The sequence below is a fragment of the Eurosta solidaginis genome, chromosome 1 (genome assembly GCF_040869045.1).
Source record: "Eurosta solidaginis isolate ZX-2024a chromosome 1, ASM4086904v1, whole genome shotgun sequence".
Classification (NCBI taxonomy): Eukaryota; Metazoa; Arthropoda; class Insecta; order Diptera; family Tephritidae; genus Eurosta; species Eurosta solidaginis.
In genome coordinates, this window is record NC_090319.1 from 96,080,018 (window position 1) to 96,100,150 (window position 20,133).

General features: G+C 39.8%; 1 protein-coding gene and 1 long non-coding RNA gene across 3 annotated transcripts in view; one reads left to right on the forward strand and one right to left on the reverse strand.

Annotated features, from left to right (window-relative positions):
- Positions 1–20,133, forward strand: part of LOC137236529 (uncharacterized) — a 57,356-nt gene that overhangs the window by 28,257 nt on the left and 8,966 nt on the right. The window lies entirely within an intron of this gene.
- Rfk (Riboflavin kinase) lies at positions 7,728–19,888 on the reverse strand. Its single transcript, XM_067759257.1, has 3 exons — positions 19,317–19,888; positions 18,988–19,139; positions 7,728–8,271 (listed from the first exon to the last, which is right to left on the reverse strand). Exons 1-3 carry the CDS (start codon positions 19,399–19,401, stop codon positions 7,987–7,989), a joined length of 522 nt encoding a protein of 173 aa, XP_067615358.1. The 5' UTR covers positions 19,402–19,888; the 3' UTR covers positions 7,728–7,986.

Here is a 20,133-nt window from a genome sequence, read left to right on the forward strand (position 1 = left end):
ACACCAAGACTTTTACATGATCCTGAAGTCCCCATTCAAATATAGCTTTACAAACAGCAGACGCCTGCTCTCTGCCAGTTGCACTTTTAAGTGCGGGCACTTTAAGTAGTTGCTCCGTACGCCCGGATGAAATTATGATTGGAAGTCTCTCAACTTTTTCATTCCCAGTAAGAGCTGGTAACAGCTTTCCGTCCTAGTGCAAACTAATTGCACTAAGCTCGTTCTTGTTGAAACGTTCTTTTATATTTTTGAACTATTTTGCTCGTATTTTTCGTTGCATTATGTATAGACGTTTATTTGTAATATAACTTTGTACTTCAACACCGACTGCATCCACCAGAGATATAATTAAATGCACGGCTTTTCGAGCACTGACCTTGCAAACATCTAAAGCGGCTGCAAGTTTTGGAGTCATTATATTTTTAAATCCTCTCATTTTTTTGGCTGGCGTTGGCATTACAGCTTCTGCTCCCAAGACCTGCTAAAAAGGAATTAAGTGTTCTGGTTATAGTTTTGTAAGGTAACCTGTGTGTTTCAATTATTTCTCATCTACGTTTTATATAGTTTCATTCTCACGTTTAACTTATAATTTATAACCTTGAACTTACCTCATAGCTAGCAGCGATTTCGCTGATATCGCTCTCCGAACTGCAGGATAAAAGAATAAAGACAGTACAAATAAATATATTTTATACTATATTAAAAATAATATACAATTTCTTCTTACTAGAAGCAGCTAATGCACGATCACTCCATTCTTTCTTCACTTAAATAAAAAAAAACAAATGTAAGGCGCGATAACCTCCGAAGAGATCTAAGGCCGAGCTTCTCTTCCAATTTGCGTCGTCTTGATTTTCCCTACAAATTGGCCGGACGGAACCTACATGATTTTATGCCGACTCCGAACCGCATTTGCAAGGCAGATGAGTTTTCACTGAGAGCTTTTCATGGCAGAAATACACTGCCGAGGGGCGACCCCGCTTAGAAAAATTTTCTTCTAATTGAAAAACCTTATTTCTAAAATTTTTGATGTTGCTTTGCCCGGGGTTTGAACCCAGGGCATCCGGGTGTGGTAGGCGGAGCACGCTACCCTCACACCACGGTGGCCGGATACTTACTGCTGTTTTGTAATCGATGCCATACATAAACCCCGTTCTACTTTCCTTTCTTTGATTCTCCTCTGAATTTTTAATAAGGTTCAGTGCATTTGCACTTGCTATATCAAATAAGTCATCTAACTTCGGCGTCCACGCCTCTTCTCTTTCTCTTTGCGTTTCCGATTTAATTTTAGAATTTTTATTCACTTTCCACCATGCATTATATAAATCTTCAAGTTTTGTTATGCAGTGTTGCTTGGTTCTAGTGGGGATTTGACCTTTATCCCAAAAAATATTCACTTATTCGACCACTAATTTAGCAATCTCACGTAAATTAAATTTTACTGCTCGTAAATTAAAAAATAATACCTTCATAACTTCTTTGTTAGAAGGTAGGTTGAACTGGCCGTTCCATGAGGACCTCACATAGACTGATTGAGTCCGTAGTGTTTGTTAGAAGGTATTTTACACCCACTTAAGGAAGGAGAAAAATAGCCTAACAAATGAATTTTTTCACGCAAAATTCTTGATGACATGTCTAATTACTTTCAATACACTACAACATATAAAATGTAGTCGTCGTTAAGTAACAACAAAAATAATATTCTGCTCTGCTACTCAGTAAAAACTAACGGTAAAATGTTGCACTAATTATGTGTTGCAAATAATTATATGAAAATATGTTCGTATGCAAAGAATGCGAAGATATGTGAAAATTTGGTTTTTCCTGGATTAAATATTAATGTTAAAGAAAACTAATACAGAGCAACATTGTTCATCAGATATGTCCCTAGAATATTTGTGAATAAAGTTTTTCTATAAAATAAGTATTACTGAAGTTAAGAACAATTAAAGCGAGCCATAGTGAGAAAAATAGCATTTTGAGCAAACTTTGTGGGCTCAAGGCACGCCCAATACTTATGCAAACGATCTAAAATATTTAATATATAATTTTTTTCTAATTTGGAATAAATCTAAGGGGTTTGCCAAGTGAAAATACGAAAAAAAATGTGTCCATATAACTTGCGGTCACACTACTCCTTATACATAGACGCGCTCTCCAGCTGGATATATGCTCAAATCTAGCTAAGCCGAATACATAACCTGTAACATGATTAAATGCTTCATCAATTTTATGAGCAGACTGGGAGCTCAGTTTACTGTCTACTAGCTCAGAGTAGCAAACGATCGGCATAATTAATTGAATTGCAAGTTTTCTTCTAACATTGACAGGAGTATAAATAGCAGACATTCGTAAGTTTCTTAAGATATTGTATACTTTCTTAACCACCGAATTTCCATGATCATCACAGGTCAGCGTCGTGTTAATAACAAAATCAAGATTAGTCACTTTTGAAACGAGTTGGAGACATTTACTGGCAACGCGTAAGGACGGAATACTTGAGAAACTTATTCGTTTTTTAGATATAGGCAACACGTACGATTTCTGTTATTTTTCCTAGCCGATTCAAATATGGATGTTAAGTCATTATTCAATCTTGAGCATAAATCATTTGTCCCTTCATGATTTCCCGATAAATATAGTTGGACATCGTCAGCATATGCATGCATACGAGCATGCTGACATGCATTAAATATGTCATTAATAAAAATACTAAATAGTAGTTGACCCAAGATAGAGCCTTGGGGTACCGCTGCCAATAGTGGTTTTAGACCTGAAGTTTCGGAGCCAACTTTGACAAGCTGCGATCTACCCGTCAGATAACTTCGCATGAGCCGCTCTGCGGAGTCATCAAAACCAAAATAATTGTTTAATTTTAAGCACAGCATGTCATGGTTTACAGAGTCAAGGCTTTTGAGAAGTCAAGTAGGCATAATCAAGTCAATTGGTTTTTGTCAAAGGGTGCCCTGATGTCGTCTAAAATTATTATGATAGCCATGGAGCAACTGTAGTGCTTTGATCGGAAGCCTGACTGGAATGGTGATAGCAGACTATGTTTGCTAACATGGTCTTGAATTTGTTCCGACAACAATATCTCAAATACTTTCGAAAGTGCTGGCAAAATGCTGATAGGCCGAAAGTCACTAGGACAATCTGCAAACTTAGTTTTTGCAATGGGTATAACACTTTGGTTGATAATATGTGTCAATGTAGGAAGAATGTACGGGGCGATTATTTTAACAAATTTGAGCGGTATATTGTCCAGACCAATTGCGTTCGACCTTATTTTATTTATGCATCTCGCCACATCAAGTTCCGAAACAGCTGTTAACTCGAAGACTTGACAAAAAGGACACATATAAGGGAGGGTTTGGGAAACAGTTTAACACAAGACGGGTTAACTTGACTCACAAAAGCTGCATTAAGGTCTTCAGGATTAAGGGAACAATCAAAACTCTCACTCATATGTACACGAAGGTTTTTCAAATTACGCCACAAAACATGATTAGGTAACGATACATCTAACATTTTACTGTAGTATTTGCATTTTTCTCTCCTAATATAGGCTGTGGTCTCATTTCGTGTAAGTTTGTATGCACGCCAATTTGCGTTGCTTCGGTTTTTTTCCAGAGGGAATAAAGCTTATGCGGTTGATAATCATAGCACGGACGAGATGGAACGTGAGGTGTATAGAGGTATAAAATAATTTCATTTAAAAATCTCAGCTTTTCATGCGTCGAACTCAAGCTCCAACAAGCAGACCAATTTATGCTGGAGATGTCTCCAAGAAGGTTATTTACGTCCAGTCAACGATAATCTGGTGCAATAGATGGGCTAACTACTACACTGTGGTTATCGAGCACTACATCAAATAAACAGAAAATTAGATCATGGTCTGAGATAAAGGATAATTGGTCAAACTTTAAGACTTTAGACGTATCGGACACAATGAAATAGTCAAGAAGGCTGGACTGTCCACAACAACTTAAACGCAATTTAGAAGTCCAAATTTAATTTAACCGCTAATTCAATTAATCAGCTTCAACCAAAAAAATCGTTATTTTCACACTTAAATATCAAGTGTGAAAGTTACGGTTTTTTTAATTAAGCTGGATGCGCTGAGCTCAGAGCTAAGAAATCTTGAAAATCTATAGATAGTTTTGCAAAGGCATCGTCGATATATAAAACGAAACTCATACATTAGCTTAGAAATAACAACAAACGTATATATGTACATACATGAGCCCAACCAAGTTAAGTGTTTGCATTTTATTTAAACATTTGAATTTATTATTACATTTAACTGTTTCTGTTGGGAAGTGCATACGTATACACACATAGTAATACTATTTACATAACTAAAAAAGTTAAGTAACCAACATTTTGTACATATTTGACATAAGTACTAGGTATTATTAATTTAATTTTCGAAATTAATTAATTTAAATATGAACATGATATATATGTATACATACATATAGTTTCAAAAGAGTCGATACATATACTTGTTTCCTAGATGCCCCTTTTATGAATGTAGCTGTTGCAAAATTGTAAGTGCCAAAATACACTTTTGAACCGCTTTGCAAAGAAAAAATAATGAAAAATTAAACCATATTTGTATTAAAGCAGTTTTTGTGCTGGACTTGGGCACTGTGGAAAGAAACGGACGTTTCTACATTGGAAATACCAACAAATATGCCACAATATGCAGTAGCAAAGAGCAATGTGATTTGCTTCAATGGTATTTTTATCTACTTTGAAAAAATGAAGATTAAATCCACGTTTTTAATCTTATTCAGTTTTTTAGGTAAATATTTTTTGTTTTAAATTACAAATATGGTCTATTATTATACTATGCCTCAACAATGGAAAAAAATTTCGTTTTATTGATTTTCCGACAGGGTGGATAAATGATGTTTAATTGGAACGATTTTCCGTCATCCCTTATCAAATTTGGTTTTGAGACAAACCGGTTTCGGCGTTGTGCCATCATCTGTGTCGATTTTCGTTCTGATCCATTGTTGACGTTTGTCTTGTATTTATAGATCGTAGGTACATGAGCAGGTATTGTCAAAATTGATGCTTGTGTATATTTAGTTATGTGCATGTGTGTGTGTTCATTCAGAACCGAGGGTGGTTTTTACTGATTGATTTATGTGGCTGACTGGCAGCTAAAAGTTAGTAATTCTAGTCGTTTAACCTTCTTTGTAGGTTTGTTGCTCTAGTGCGTTTATTGTTTTGTGTTTATTTGTTGTTGTGCGTTTGTCTGTTGTACCTGTGTGATTACTTTGTTTCTTGTAAACAAGTTTTAAAGGACCGAATATTGTGTCAGAAATTGTGTTTATCTGTTCGTTTATTATTCTATCGTCGAGTGTTTTCTGTTTGTAGATTTCAATGTTTTCGAGTACGTTGAGACGTCGGCTGTTTGCTTGTATATGAAGAACCCTAACTGTTTATTGATGTTTGCTGGGGAACATTCATTCTCGACCATGTGATTCACAAAGATAGACTCGGGTATAATGTTTGGATTCCCCTATTTTTTTGTTGTAATCTCTAATATGTTTTCTGAACCTCGTTCTTATTTGCGTCCTGTTTGTCCTATGTAACTATGTTGGCATCCGCAGGTAAGCTTGTATACGCCGTGGCTGCTAAACGGATCCTCTGAGTTAGTGTTAGTTCTTACTTTTGGCCCTAGATTGTTCGATATTTTGAAAGCTGTGTTCATGTTGTATTTTTTAAATAAGTTTGCCAATTTATATGTTGCTTTCCCAGTATATGTCATAGTCGTCCAGCTATTATTTTCCTTTTCATTATTTCTTTTTGGTTCTCCATTTGTCCTTCTGAGCTTATCTATTATTGCTTTTTTATATCCGTTGTTTGCAGCGATGTTATATATGACCTCAAGTTCTCTCTTGTATGCCTCTTGTATAAGATGGTCTATGTACCAAGTGCCTTAATGCTGCATTTTTATGCTGTTGGGGGTGATTTGAGGTATTATGTATTATTGTCGGTGGCCGTTGGCTTTCTATATATGTCATATTTAAATCTTTTGGCTTTTTTATCAATATTTATCGTGAGGTCTAGATAGTTGATTCCTCCGTCTTCGTTATTAGTAGTTAAAACGCATATTATGTCGTCCACGTATCTAGCATAAAATGACACGCCTAAGTTGGACTTCAGCTCCTGTATGTACTTTTCTTCCACATTTTACATGAACACTTCCATAAGAATTGCTGATGTGGGGCTTCCCATTCCAAGACCGTTTGCTTGTCTATATATTTTATTGTTGAATTGAAGATAGTTTTGACGTAAAGTGGTTCTTAGTGTATTTGTGATTTGCATACTTTTCACTTTGTTTTTTGTATTATGAACTATTGTTGAGCTAACTATGTCCAAAGCCTCTGATAGTGGTATTGATGGGTATACATCTTTTATGTCAAAAGATACCAATTTGCTGTTCTTTGTTATCTCTACGGTCTCAAGTTTCTCTATTAGCTTTGTTCTGTTAGCTATTGCATATTCGTTCCTTAGATCCAGAGTATCTTTCAATATCGTTTTTAAATATTTGGACAGTGGTGCCGATTTAAAATTAATGATGGGCCTCATTGGCGTGTCCGGCTTGTGGAGTTTTGGTAGCGCTGTCAGTGGAGGAGCCGAAGGGTTCATTTGGACCAATCTATGTGGCATGTTAGAATCTACTATATTCGTTGCATTTTTTATAGCAACTTTGATTTGTTTTTGGTATTTATCTGTGGGATCCTCTCTTAATCTACGACATTTTATTTCCTCTATGAGATCTTCGGTTTTGGATATATATTTCTCTTTTTCAATTAGAACAGTGGTGTTTCCTTTGTCCGCTTTCGTTGTGACAATATTGTTCTTCCTTAGTTTATGCCGTAGATTCTTTATTGTTTTCTCCTCTGTATTAGATTTTTGTCCTTCCTGTGCTTTCACCTCCTTTTTTATTATTATTGCGTGCTCCTGCTCTTCCTGTGGTATCAATGATATTGCGATCTCCGCATCTACAATCGCCTGCTCCGTTTTTCTTACTGTGTTTTGATTCATGATATTGTGCTTCAGGCCCTTTTCGAAAAGTTGTGCCTCTTCCTTGGTAATGGCCACTGTTGTGAGGTTAACGAACTTGTCATGAAACTGGTGAGTTTTTTGGTTTTGGTTACCCTCTCGTCGTCCTGCCAGCTTGTCCAATTTCCGGTTCAGGGACTTGTATTTTTGTTGTAGTTCCTGATCGACCTCTGTCTTAATGCGGTCGAAACATTCCATTAATGCAGTCGTAGGTAGTTGTTCTGCCAATCTTAAATGGATAGATAATAACTCGGCATTTATCTCATCCTTCTTGGAGTATAAGCTTTCCAGCTCATATTTAAAAAATCCTTTTCCGCTTTTCTAACTGTTTTCCTGCTAGTAAAAACAGTAAAAACCACCCTCGGTTCTGAATGAACACATAGCACATACACATAACTAAATATACACAAGCATCAATTTTGACAATACCTGCTCATGTACCTACGAACTATAAATACGGGACAAACGACAACAGCAGATCAGAACGAAAATCGACACTGCTGATGGCAGAACGCCGAAACCGGTTTGTCTCAAAACCAAATTCGACAAGGGATGACGGAAAATCGTTCCAATATACATACATCGAACAAAATTTCATTCCTGCACTTTGGAGATTTTGATATGTATCAACTTAAATAAAGGCATTGTTTATAATTTTAAATTTTTTTAATTTTTACAAAATTAAAAGTTCACATAATGGAATTACACTACAGCCTAAATCAAGTATTGCACACACACATACATATATACGAATATACATTTAAGTAAAAATAAAAGGTTTGATAATATGTGCAAACTATGTATCCATATGAGCATATCATATTTAAAGTATTTGCAGTAACCGAAAATTTGGTATAGTATTAATCGTCTAGCTGAAGTTTTTCAATATATCATCTCGACATTTTAAGAGCCATTCTTTAAGTTGTCGCCATTCAAATGCGTCGTCGTGGACCTCGTGGATATTGTGCTTTCATTTAAGCTTGCTGTAAAAAATTTGGATGATTTCAATTGGCGGCTCTCCTCATCGCTGTCCAACAACATTTCAGCTTCTGCGATATCTGTTTTTATAGCATGAATTAGATCTTCGAGTGAATCAAAATTACGTTCTGGACGCAAATAGCCAACGATGCAAATTTTAAGCAAACGACCATACAAATCGCCATCGAATTGATGCATAATGTGTGTTTCCTAAACAAGAAAAACAAAATGTGCTTTTAAGTTTAAATTTTTCAACTTTTATTACTTTTAGGAGAATTCTTTTCTCAATCGAGAGGAAAAAGAACTCCGATGCTCGATTTAATTTTCCCATAAATCTCTGTTTCTACACATACCCTGAAAGATTTAAGCACATGTAGGGGCGAAAAGTTTTACGTTTCTCTCTATGCCGACATAGTGCGCCCGAAGTACTTCATAGATTCTGTAAAAATAGATCTTACATAAGATCGCAGTGCATCGAGGCCTAATAATAATAATGGGTGTATATCTATCTTACACATGGGGGAAAGTCTCTAACCGATATTCACTAGGCAATGGTCAGGGCGATTCTTTTAAATGCACTTTACTGTTTCCGGTCGCTTGCGGTCAAGTATCCCCTAGGTAGCTAAACATCCCTTTAGTGTTGAGCCAATTTGAGGTGACAACCTGGCTGGGTCACTCAGAGAAAATCGGTTGGCCACATTGTAAACGTTTACAGGCCTATTGTTAGAGGGCATGCACCTAAAATGTCCGTTCCCTAATGATATAGGGGCCAATGCCCGACTGGTTAATATTCTCGTGAAGGCAATAGTTGACCCAAGAGATACGATGGAGGGGTGGAGGAAATAATGAAGGATGTGACATTTACTGAGGTGTTCACGCAAATAAGCGAAGTTCGTTTTCTCGTTCGTGGTGGAGAGAATTCGTTGCTAATTACTGTCGTTAACCAATGTGAACGAAAATCTCGGCCCTATTTACCATACTATTCACCTGACGATGAGGTAGATAGATAGATGTTGTGAGGTTAAGCACTGCGACCTATTGGTCTATTGTGCCCTCATTATCTTTACAACACCTCATCCAAGCAGAGTTCTCTGAGAAAATCCAGAATGGTTCTCGGCTTCAGAGAGTGTATGTGACTAATTTCTAGTTTCGATGATCCTAGGATCCCAAATCTACGTCTCGCGACTGCACCGCATTCCATCAGGCTGTGTTCTGCAGTCTCATCTTCGCGATCACAGAATCGACAGAGGCTACTAGACGATGTATATGGCTCTTTAGCCTGCAGTGTCCTGTGAGTATGCCCGTTAAAATCCTAAGGCTACTTTTTGGGAGGTTAATGTTGTTGTTGTTGTAGCAGTGCTTCGCCCCACCTAACAGACGCGACCGATCACAAACTGTCATCAATATCCTCTAACGGGAGTCCAAGGAAACTTGCTGTTTCAACAGGGGTGGACCATAGGGAAAGGGGTGTTAGAGGCGTTGGTTCCACATTACAATTAAAGAGATGGTTGGTGTCATGTGGGGACACATTGCAAGCGGGGCATACATTTTGTATGTCGGGGTTGATTCTGGATAGGTAAGAGTTTAACCTGTTACAGTATCCAGAACGAAGTTGAGCCAGAGTGACACGCGTTTCCCTGGGGAGTATGCGTTCCTCTTCCGCAAGTTTTGGATACTTTACTTTGAGTACTGGGTTCACCGGGCAATTCCCGGCATAAAGGTCCGACGCCTGTTTGTGGAGTTCACCAAGGACCTGCTTATGTTTTTTCGCTTCATACGGCTGTGTTCTCAGATGCCGTATTTCCTCAAAATGCTTACGGAGATGACTCCTTAAGCCCCTAGGCGGTGCTGGCTCGTCAATCAGATGTCTGTTGGGATGCCCAGGTTTCTGGGTATTCAACAGGAACTGTTTGGTCAGCATCTCGTTTCTTTCCCTGATGGGGAGTATTCTCGCCTCATTATGTAGATGGTGTTCTGGGGACATAAGAAGACAGCCCGTGGCAATTCTGAGAGCAGTATTTTGGCAGGCCTGTAGCTTCTTCCAGTGGGTAATTTTTAGGCTTGGCGACCATATGGGTGACGCGTAGCACGTAATCGGCTGGCTAATTGCTTTGTATGTAGTCATGAGCGTTTCTTTATCTTTTCCCCAGGTACTGCCAGCAAGGGATTTGAGGATTTTGTTACGGCTCTGAATTCTCGGAACAATTGCGGCTGCGTGCTCACCAAAATATAGATCCTGATCAAACGTCACACCCAAGATTTTGGGGTGTAGGACAGTCGGTAGCGTAGAGCCATCGACGTGGATGTTCAAAATGGTCGACATTTGGGACGTCCATGTTGTAAATAAGGTCGCGGAAGATTTAGTCGGTGATAATGCCAGGTTTCGCGAAGGCGAAAAAACTGGAGAGATCAGGGAGGTAGCCGTTTATTTTATTGCATAGCTCATCGATCTGTGGGCCTGGGCCTGTGGCCATTACTGTGCAGTCATCGGCGTAGGAAACGATTGTGACTCCTTCCGGTGGTGAAGGTAGCTTAGATATGTAGAAATTAAACAAAAGTGGGGATAGGACACCACCCTGTGGCACCCCTTGTTTACTTCTCCTTGGCTTTGATGTTTCGTTTCTAAATAGCACCGATGCCTGCCGACCACCCAGATAATTTGCGGTCCACCTTTTAAGACATGGGGGAAGGGTAGACCCTTCCAGGTCTTGCAGTAACGAGCCATGGTTGACCGTATCAAAAGCTTTTGATAGGTCTAGCGCTACGAGTACTGTTCTATGGTGGGGGTTTTGATTTAAACCGCAATTTATCTGGGTGCTGATGGCATTTAGCGCGGAGGTAGTGCTATGGAGTTTTCTGAAGCCATGCTGATGGGAGGCTAGTTGCAAATTTGCTTGGAAATAAGGGAGCAAAATGGCTTCGAGCGTCTTTGCTACTGGCGATAGGAGAGATATCGGACGATACGACTCTCCTATGTTAGCTGGTTTACCAGGCTTTAGTAGCGGGACCACCTTGGCCATTCTCCATTTCTCGGGTATGACAAAGGTGGAAAGAGACAGGTTGAAGACCTGCGCTAAATATTTGAAACCCTCTTTCCCTAGGCTTTTAAGCATCGGCATGGCTATGCCGTCTGGGCCCACTGCTTTGGATGGTTTAGCGCGACCAATGGCGTCCTCAACCTCTTTAGCGGTGATGGTAATTGGTGACGCGCTGAATTTGTGTTTATGTGCGTGTCTGTTGGCCCTCCGTCTAACTTTGTCGACCGTAGAATGCATTATATATTGTCGGCAGAAAGCGCTCGCGCATTTTTTCGCATCCGACAGCACTTTGTCGCCAAAGGCGATGGAAACTTTGTCTTTGTGCTTAGTCGGATTCGATAGGGACTTTACGGTGGACCAAAGTTTACCCACACCGGTAGAGAGGTTACAACCTCTTAGGTGCTCCTCCCATTTCGCCCGCTTGTGTTCATCCACAAGCAATCTGATGCGTTGGTTTATATCCCTTATTTGGGGGTCGCCTGGATCAAGCTGCCTTATAAGGTCACGTTCTCTCGCTAAGTTTGCGGCCTCCGCCGGGAAGTGGGGCCGGATTTCGGGAATTCTCCCGGCGGGAATGAAACGTGCCGAGGCGGATTCAATGACCTTGCGGAAGGCACGCTCCCCTTGGCGGGCATCAGTCGGGATAGGGAGGGCAGCAAAGAGATTGTCTGTAAAGGATTTATATTCTTCCCACTTTCCTTTTTTAAAGTTTATGAAAGTGCGTTTTTCGGTGACGATGAAGTCGGCGGTACGCTCGAGCGAAACAAGTATAGGCAGGTGGTCGGATGCCAATGATACCATCGGCTGCCAGTTGACGCAGTTTACGAGTTCTGCGACCACGATTGAGATATCTGGCGAACTGTGACAGCTTCCTACCATACGTGTGGGGGCGTCTCCGTTTATTGTGCAGAACGTCGTTTCTTCTATTTGATCCGCCAACATCTCGCCCCTACTGTCCGCCCGCAAATTTGAATGCCATAGATCATGATGGGCATTGAAGTCGCCTAAAATAATGCGATTGTTTCCAGTGAGTAAGGCTCTGATATTAGGGCGGTATCCACCGGGACAACAGGTGGCAGGGGGGAGGTAGATGTTGATGATTTCTAGGTTTGCATCGCCTGACCGGACAGATAGGCCTTGACGTTCTAAGACGTGTTCCCTGCGGTCGATGCCAGGATCAAATATGTGATACTGCACAGAGTGGTGTATTATAAACGCGAGGCCGCCTCCATTTCCGCTCTCGCGATCTTTTCTGTGGACATTATACCCAGAGCAGGTCTGCAATGCAGATCGTGCTGTGAGTTTAGTCTCTTGAATCGCAGCAATGCGGATGTTGTGCCGCTTCATGAAATTGACTATCTCCGTAATCTTCCCAGTTAGTCCATTACAGTTTAACTGCAGAATTCTGAAGTGCATGAGGGGAGACGTCGCCACTCTGGGGGTAAGTGACGGGTGACTACGCCTGGGTTGAGGAAGGCCAGGACGCAATTGCTGTTGTGGCCCTGGGACTGGGCGTCCTTTGGCAAGCATTGGGGTACCCGGATGATTTGGGTTTGCGACCTGGCAACATGGCGCGATGAAACCCGTCGAGGGGTTGCCGTCGCGGAGACCAGAACATCTAGGAAAGTGGCACCACCCAAGGCAGGAGCTGCATTGGGCGGATGTCGCAAACATATATATTCTGTGCTGGCAAACGGTGCAAACGGAGGTAGGGACTAAGAGTCTGGTTCCCTGACCTACACGATTGCTGCCGGAAAAGAGGGGGGGAGAAGACGGGGGCAGGGGCTGTTGCTCAGCATTGCTTCCGACTCTACTACGAAGATTGTAGTTATGAGTGGTAGCAGCTGTTTGAGTTGTTGGCGCCGTAAGGCGCGAGCAGCAGCGGGTACTTGTTGTGGCTTGCTGAGCAGCGGGGCTGCTGGAAGGTAATGGGGGGGCGCTTAGACGTAGACTACGAGGCGCCCTTGGGCGTGAACAGCAAGGAGCCACAAAAGATTTATAAAAGTTACGTGGACGTCGGGTTTTGGGATCAAGCCCAGAACAACCTGTCCGATGCAACCATCCCTTACACGAGACACACTGAACAGAGTATGACCGTCCTAAAAAAATTCTTTTCCAGCAGATGCAGCAAAACCATTTCTCAGGACCGGGGTCAGGAGACGGACCCGGATTGGATTCGATACCTTCCCGGAGCAAGAGAATATGGAGCAGTCCTGCTGCAAGGAGCTGCTGGGAGGATGACAATTTATGGGAGGGACGAAACAAATTAAATGGGGTTACACTGAAATGACAGTCCTTGGTCGGGAAAAATCCCGAGTCGCTCCGGTACATAGAACCGACTGCCTTGGGAAGCGTTGGGAGGTTAATCATAGCTTTGTATCGCTTTGGGTTGTACCCTCCTTTGCCTCCCGAAGTCCTGGACTTTCGCGCCAGTGTTGTTCTCTGAGGTACGCCTCTCTTTGTCTAAACTCTTCCCTTATTGTATGTGACCCTATTGGCATGATGGGCTCAGGTCCTATTGGCTTTTCGGCCGCTGCCAACCTGGAAAGCTCGTCTGCTTGCTCCTTACCATCCACTCCTCTGTGTCCAGGTATCCATGCTAGACGGATGGTGTTATTGACTCCTAGCCTGTTTAACCTCTCCACGCACTCAAGGAACTGTTGATGATTTCATCTCAACTGAAGATAATGCCTTGAGCGTAGCTTGACTGTCGCTGAGAATAGCGATTTTCTCGTTGGTATATCCCCGCTGTAAGTTTATCTCTGCACACCGGCTTATGACGAGAACTTCGTCTTGGAAGATGCTCGGATATTTTCGTTCGGGGCCGAAGATCCCCGCTCCTATGCCCTCCGGTGTCTTCGAGCCATCGGTGTACCATATTATAGTGTGTTCCTGGTGAAGCGCTTCAATCCTGGAGGTGTCCCACGTACATTTGTTCCCCAGCTCTATTTTGAAGCGCTTCCCAAACTTAATTATCTTCCTCGTTTCATCTCTGGGAAGTTGGATGAGTGGAATCTGCTCCTTCAGCTTCTCCATGTTTCGTGACTGTATCACTTTGCCTATTCCACATCCCTCTTTAGCTATGCTTACTAAAGTACTCCTGGCTGCCTGCTCAATTATTATATGTAGAGGCGTTAACTCAAGCAGCACCTCCATTGACGCGTTTAAGCTTCATGAGTGATTTTTGTACGGTCACCATGGTTGTCCTTGATGCCCACGCAACTGCCCCATGCACTATGATAGGTCTCACTATCATAGTGTACATCCATCTTAGGATCTTTTGGCTGCATCCCCAAGATCTTCCTGCAATACGTCTGCACACCATTATTGCTCTTGTAGCCTTTGATATGGTGTTGTCGACGTGCCTCCTCCATAAGAGCTTAGAGTCGAACATGACTCCCAAGTATTTGACCTCAGTCGTGTACTCCAACTGTACTTCATCCATTGTGATTTGCCTTATTCCGTCCAGTTTTCTTCTCCTGGTGAAGGGCACAATGGCTGTCTTGTTAGGGTTAATGCTTAGCCCCACCTCAGTACACCATCTTTCGTTAACCTCAATGCCATTTGCATTATGTAAATATAATAATGAGGTAAAAAACGTATTTTCTCAGCGCCTAGACCACACATATTTTCTAAGGACCACCCATCGACTCGGATCACTAAAAGCACGAAAAAAACAGCCCAAGGAAAACTAAACGTATCAAGACTGCAATCATGGCATATTTCTAATTATTTTGCGAATCAACTCTCACATCTGCGCTTTGAGAGCACAAATCAACCTACAGGGGCAGTGGGAGCATGTCTCTAAAGCACTTCGTACTGCCGCCGAGGAAAAAATTAGTTACCGGCGATCACGTAAAAACAACTGGTACGATGTAGAATGCCGCGTTGCAACAGAAGGAAAGGACGCTGCCTACGGGGCAACGTAAAGATCGAACGCACTAAGAAGGGTGTGACATGAATGCAATACAACTCCTGGCTACGGCCCTGCCTAAATCCATCTATGGTGAATGGAAAAACCATAAAAAATACTATACGAAAACATCCCTTTTTTCCGAGTTTTGTACCAAACTAACTTAGATATTGGCTGCCGAATTTCGAAAATAGGGCCCATTCTAATACATTTAATTTATTTGTTGTATTTAAAAAATTGAAAAAGGAAAAATGCAGCCGAGGTTTGTTTTGTTTTTTTTTTTTAACTGTATAAAATTTTTCCTTGCAAACTTATATAATAGTATGTAGGGTAAAAGTGTAACGCTTTTGCGTTGCGAGCACTCAACAATTATCACAAAAGAACGATATACTCCGTAAAGGCGATACCTGCTTTTTAGAATAGAACAAAATATATTTACAACCCTTGCGCAGCGTACAGAACGTGTAACACTTTTGCCAGAAAAGAAAACGCTATAAGTCACCCCCCTCCACCCCCCTCCAGTTCCATGTGAAACTTTGGTTCGCCAAGCCACGGCTCTGTACCGGATCCATATCTGGAAGAGGACTATCAACACTATTACATTTCGTGTTATTCGTCTGTTTATGTTGGTTCACCGTCGAATTTGCCTCTGTATCCGAGTGTGATGTGATTACATCAGTTTTCAAAATTGCTACTGGTAAGGATGGTATACCAATCAAATTTATTAAGATTGTTCTACCATTTATTGTTGGTACCTTAACCCACATTATCAATCACGCCATCACAACCTCTTGCTTTCCATCCCTGTGGAAAATTGCGTCTGTGCGACCAGTAACGAAAACAAAATCTGCGTGTAGGCCCAGTGATTTCCGTCCAATTAGCATCATGTCTGCCCTGTCAAAAGTCTTTGAGCGTCTTCTGTATTATCAAATTAACCTACATACCCATAGCAGTTGTTTGGTTTCCCCTTACTAATCTGGTTTCAGGGCTGGGCGAAGTTGATCCACTGCCATGCTAAAAATCTTGGATGATATTCGCGTGCCATTTGATAAAAATCATCTAACCCTGCTTTGTCTACTTGACTTTACAAAAGCCTTTGATTCTGTTGATCATTTATTACTCTGTTCAAAGCTACTGCTACCTATAATATCTTACTCCGAATTAGTCTATAATAAGTTGGATTCACAATCTGCCCACAAAATTGATGTGTTATTCAATCATATTACTCGGTATGTTTCTGGTCTTAAGAGATATGATCACATCTCCAGCTGGAGAAATAAACTTTTGGGATGCGATATTTTACAGTACGGTAATAAAGCCAGAAGCTGTTTTTTCTGTTTCGTCTTATGTCTTGTAAGTCTCCCTCTTACCTGTTTGACAAACTTGTTTTCACGAGGTCTGAGCGTACCAGTGATTTAATTGTCCCTACCTTTAATTTCATAGCATCTGCGAGGTTGTTCTTTGTCAACACTATAAGAACCTGGAATTCCATACCTGCCTCCGTTAGGGGTAAGCTAAACAAAAGTAATTTCAAGAAAATCTTATTTTCTTATTTCGCAAATTCGGACTTAAATTCTGACCGACCATCTATAGGTTATTAATGATGCCTTATAAGTATTATTACTATTGTTATTGTTATTATTATTACTATTAGTGCTAATATTATTTATACATTTTTATTAAATTACCTTCACCTCTGTCTATTGTTTACTTGATATAGTTAATTACAATTTTGTTTTTTGTTGTACTATAAAAGATGTTAAGTCTCATTGTACTTGATGAATGAATGAATAAAACTACTCAAACCTAAGGGTGTGCTTTATAGCTACAACAAGATCAACAGCTTTTACATTTGTTGTTAATGTTTAAAGTAGTGATTACATCTAAACGAAGAGGTCATGATCTCTATACCGTAGAATTTGTCGACATAGCAAAAATTCGCGACGTAATAAAAAAACAAATATCCGCAGCCCCAAAAATATAACCACTATTACTTCAAGTAACACTTGTGGTTATTCGTTATGTAAATTACTTGTTTAACCTATTTTTTTTTTAAATAAGTAAATCAAACGTGTGCGGGTATATACATATACAACTTTATTATGTTGACATGGAGATATGTGAATAAGGTTTGTTTGTATGCATATTAGGGCCCTTCAAAAAAAAAAAATTCTCCTCAAAACCATACTCAAAAGGTGGATGCCAAAATGTGACTATAAAAACATGAGCACTCAAAATTATAGTGGTCGCAAATTATTCGGAAAATTGTAGTTTTACATCTCTCTAGTGGGTTGCTTTAAGAAAAATCGTTTGACATAGTCTTGATTAAATTTTCATGTACTTCGTCGCTTTGTAAAATATTTTACAGAGAAACGAAACAATGTAGCTATTTGATATGATGAATTTAATTTTCGAGTCCATAATTTTTTATAAATCCTATATTCGAAGACAAAAATTTCACCTTAATAAACACCCTAATGCACACGTTAGAGATAACAACTGAATTTCGGGATACACGGGGACGACATTAATATAAAAATTCACGGCGGTGACGTCATAAAAGTCCACCCTGGAAAACCTGAGGACATCCGCAACTCAGCCCAGCGGCTTGACCGGGTTAGGCCGTATACATATGCAACGCTTTGTCCTGTGCTCTTCTTTAACACTATGGCAGCGGTTATAATATCTCAACCGCAAGCTTTGTGTCCAAAGCGGGTATATACATATACAACTTTATTATGTTGACATGGAGATATGTGAATAAAGTTTGTTTGTATGCATATTAGGGCCTTTCAAAAAAAAAAATTTTCCTCAAAACCATACTCAAATGGTGGATGCCAAAATGTGACTATAAAAACATGAGCACATAACATTATAGTGGTCGCAAATTATTCGGAAAATTGTAGTTTTACATTTCTCTAGTGGGTTGCTTTAAGAAAAATCGGGTTGTTGTTGACATATTCTTGTTTAGATTTTCATGTACTTCGTCGCTTTGAAAAATATTTTACAGAGAAACGAAACAATGTAACTATTTGATATGATGAATTTAATTTTCGAGTCCATAATTTTTTATAAATCATATATTCGAAGACAAAAATTTCACCTTAGAAAACACCCTAATGCACACGTTAGAGATAACAACTGAATTACGGGATACACGGGGACGACATTAATATAAAAATTCACGGCGGTGACGTCATAAAAGTCCACCCTGAAAAACCTGAGGACATCCGCAACTCAGCCCAGCGGCTTGACCAGGTTAGGCCGTATACATATGCAACGCTTTGTCCTATGCTCTTCTTTGACACTATGGCAACGGTTATAATATCTCAACCGCAAGCTTTGTGTCCCAAGCGGACATACATTGAACCCATCTGTCAAACCGAAACACTGAGCAAAGCGTTTTATGTTTCCGTAAGTAGAATCTTCTCGTGGCATGGCATGCCTTTGTAGGGTTATCTAATAAATGGAATAAAGTTATTTAAATATATAGTTTAACACTATACCTTTCATTAGAGGTGACTTATGGTTCCCACATGGAACTTGTATAAGGAGGTGCTAGCACCGGAGCAAACAAGATTTCCATCCGGCAAAGGCTACCCAAATCCCAACACTTCCATAAACCTTCAGGGAGTGTTTTTTCGGTTACAACAACAGCCACAACTCTCAAAGAACTCGTTTTTACACTACGAACTTAAATACGTGGAAGGCGCACATTCGGGATTTAGTTGTTGATGTCGAAAAAGCCGGGAACGGGATTAAATGTTTATTCTATAAATATCTCTATGGAGTTAATTAGTAGGCATGTACATACCTATGTATCAATATCTATACAATCAATTATTGGAAACCATTTAAGGTAAGCAAAGTTAGCATGCTAAAACGTCAATTAGACCACTTGAGCCCATCGCACTTTCAAATTCTTTAAAACAATTGTAACTGATTATTTTGTTTTATTTTTTTTTTTTTACTCACCATACTCTTCTCCTTATTATCATAGTAGGGATTCGTTCCTATGCTCATCACCATTTTATACACTTCTCCATTATCAATATTCGCCCAGCCATAATAGATGCCTTGTGTGAATGCCGCAGGCAGTGCTTTCACCACTTCCAATGGGTAATTTGCTATGAAAGATTACATAAATATATTGAAGTAATTTCACGATTTAATTAAAGTAATTAAAATGGAAGTAACAAGTTATGACTAAATATGCTAAATATATATTCATACATCTCAGTCATTGTGCCCCTGATGAAAATACTGATTTTAATCTACATAATTGTTTTTATATATGTACATACCTGTTGGAATACCGAGTTCACTAGACCCACGACCAAACCCGCGTACAATTTCCCCACTAGCAAAATAGGGTAAATTATTCAACATATCGTCGACGCTGCGTTTAAATTGGCTATTGTTGCGAATGAAAATTGTGTGGCATAAACTGCTCCAATATGATTTGGTGTTGCACCCACGTTTATTGTTACTGCGTGCACTTTGACCCCGCAGATATCAAGGGAAGTTTCGAGTTTTTAACAGTTTGCTGAAGCAAGCAAATTTCGTGAGTGATACCAAATGATTTTTTTGTTGCATATAATGGTAGGCGTAATAGCAATAGTCGCATTAAAACTTTTAATTTGAATGACCGTGCTCCTCTATGAGCTACTCTTTTTATATCTTCTGCGTTATTCTTGTCGTCCCTATAAGATATGTGTGTAGATTTAATTTTCTACGTATGTAAACAATGCATCTCACAGAGAAATACTATAAATTCACGTGAAATTATTCACCCACTTTTGGCGAAACTAAACAAAACTATTGCGAATCCAAGTTTTATAATCTATTTGTTTTATTTTTTATTTTTCTTCTCTGACACGGTTATCAAAATCATATGATTGTTTCGAAGCTTTCATGGAAAACATTGTGAATTCACAATGCAAATGGCGAAAGTTTGAAAGTCACAATAGTAAAACGCGTTGAATCGCTGTTCGATTACTTAAATCATTTGATCAATAGTGTTATTCAAACATTTTTGTAGACGACCGGTAAATTACATTACTTACATTAAACTGGGTCGATTTATTAACCGATATCGCGCCATCGATTTTTCGATTGGAT

Coding starts and splice junctions, on each gene's coding strand:
- Rfk (XM_067759257.1), bottom strand. CDS start 19,401: ATGTTGAATAATTTACCCTATTTTGCTAGTGGGGAAATTGTACGCGGG. Junction 19,140..19,316: donor TGAACTCGGTATTCCAACAG/GTATGTACATAT, acceptor AATCTTTCATAG/CAAATTACCCATTGGAAGTG. Junction 8,272..18,987: donor ATAATAAGGAGAAGAGTATG/GTGAGTAAAAAA, acceptor TTTCTTGTTTAG/GAAACACACATTATGCATCA.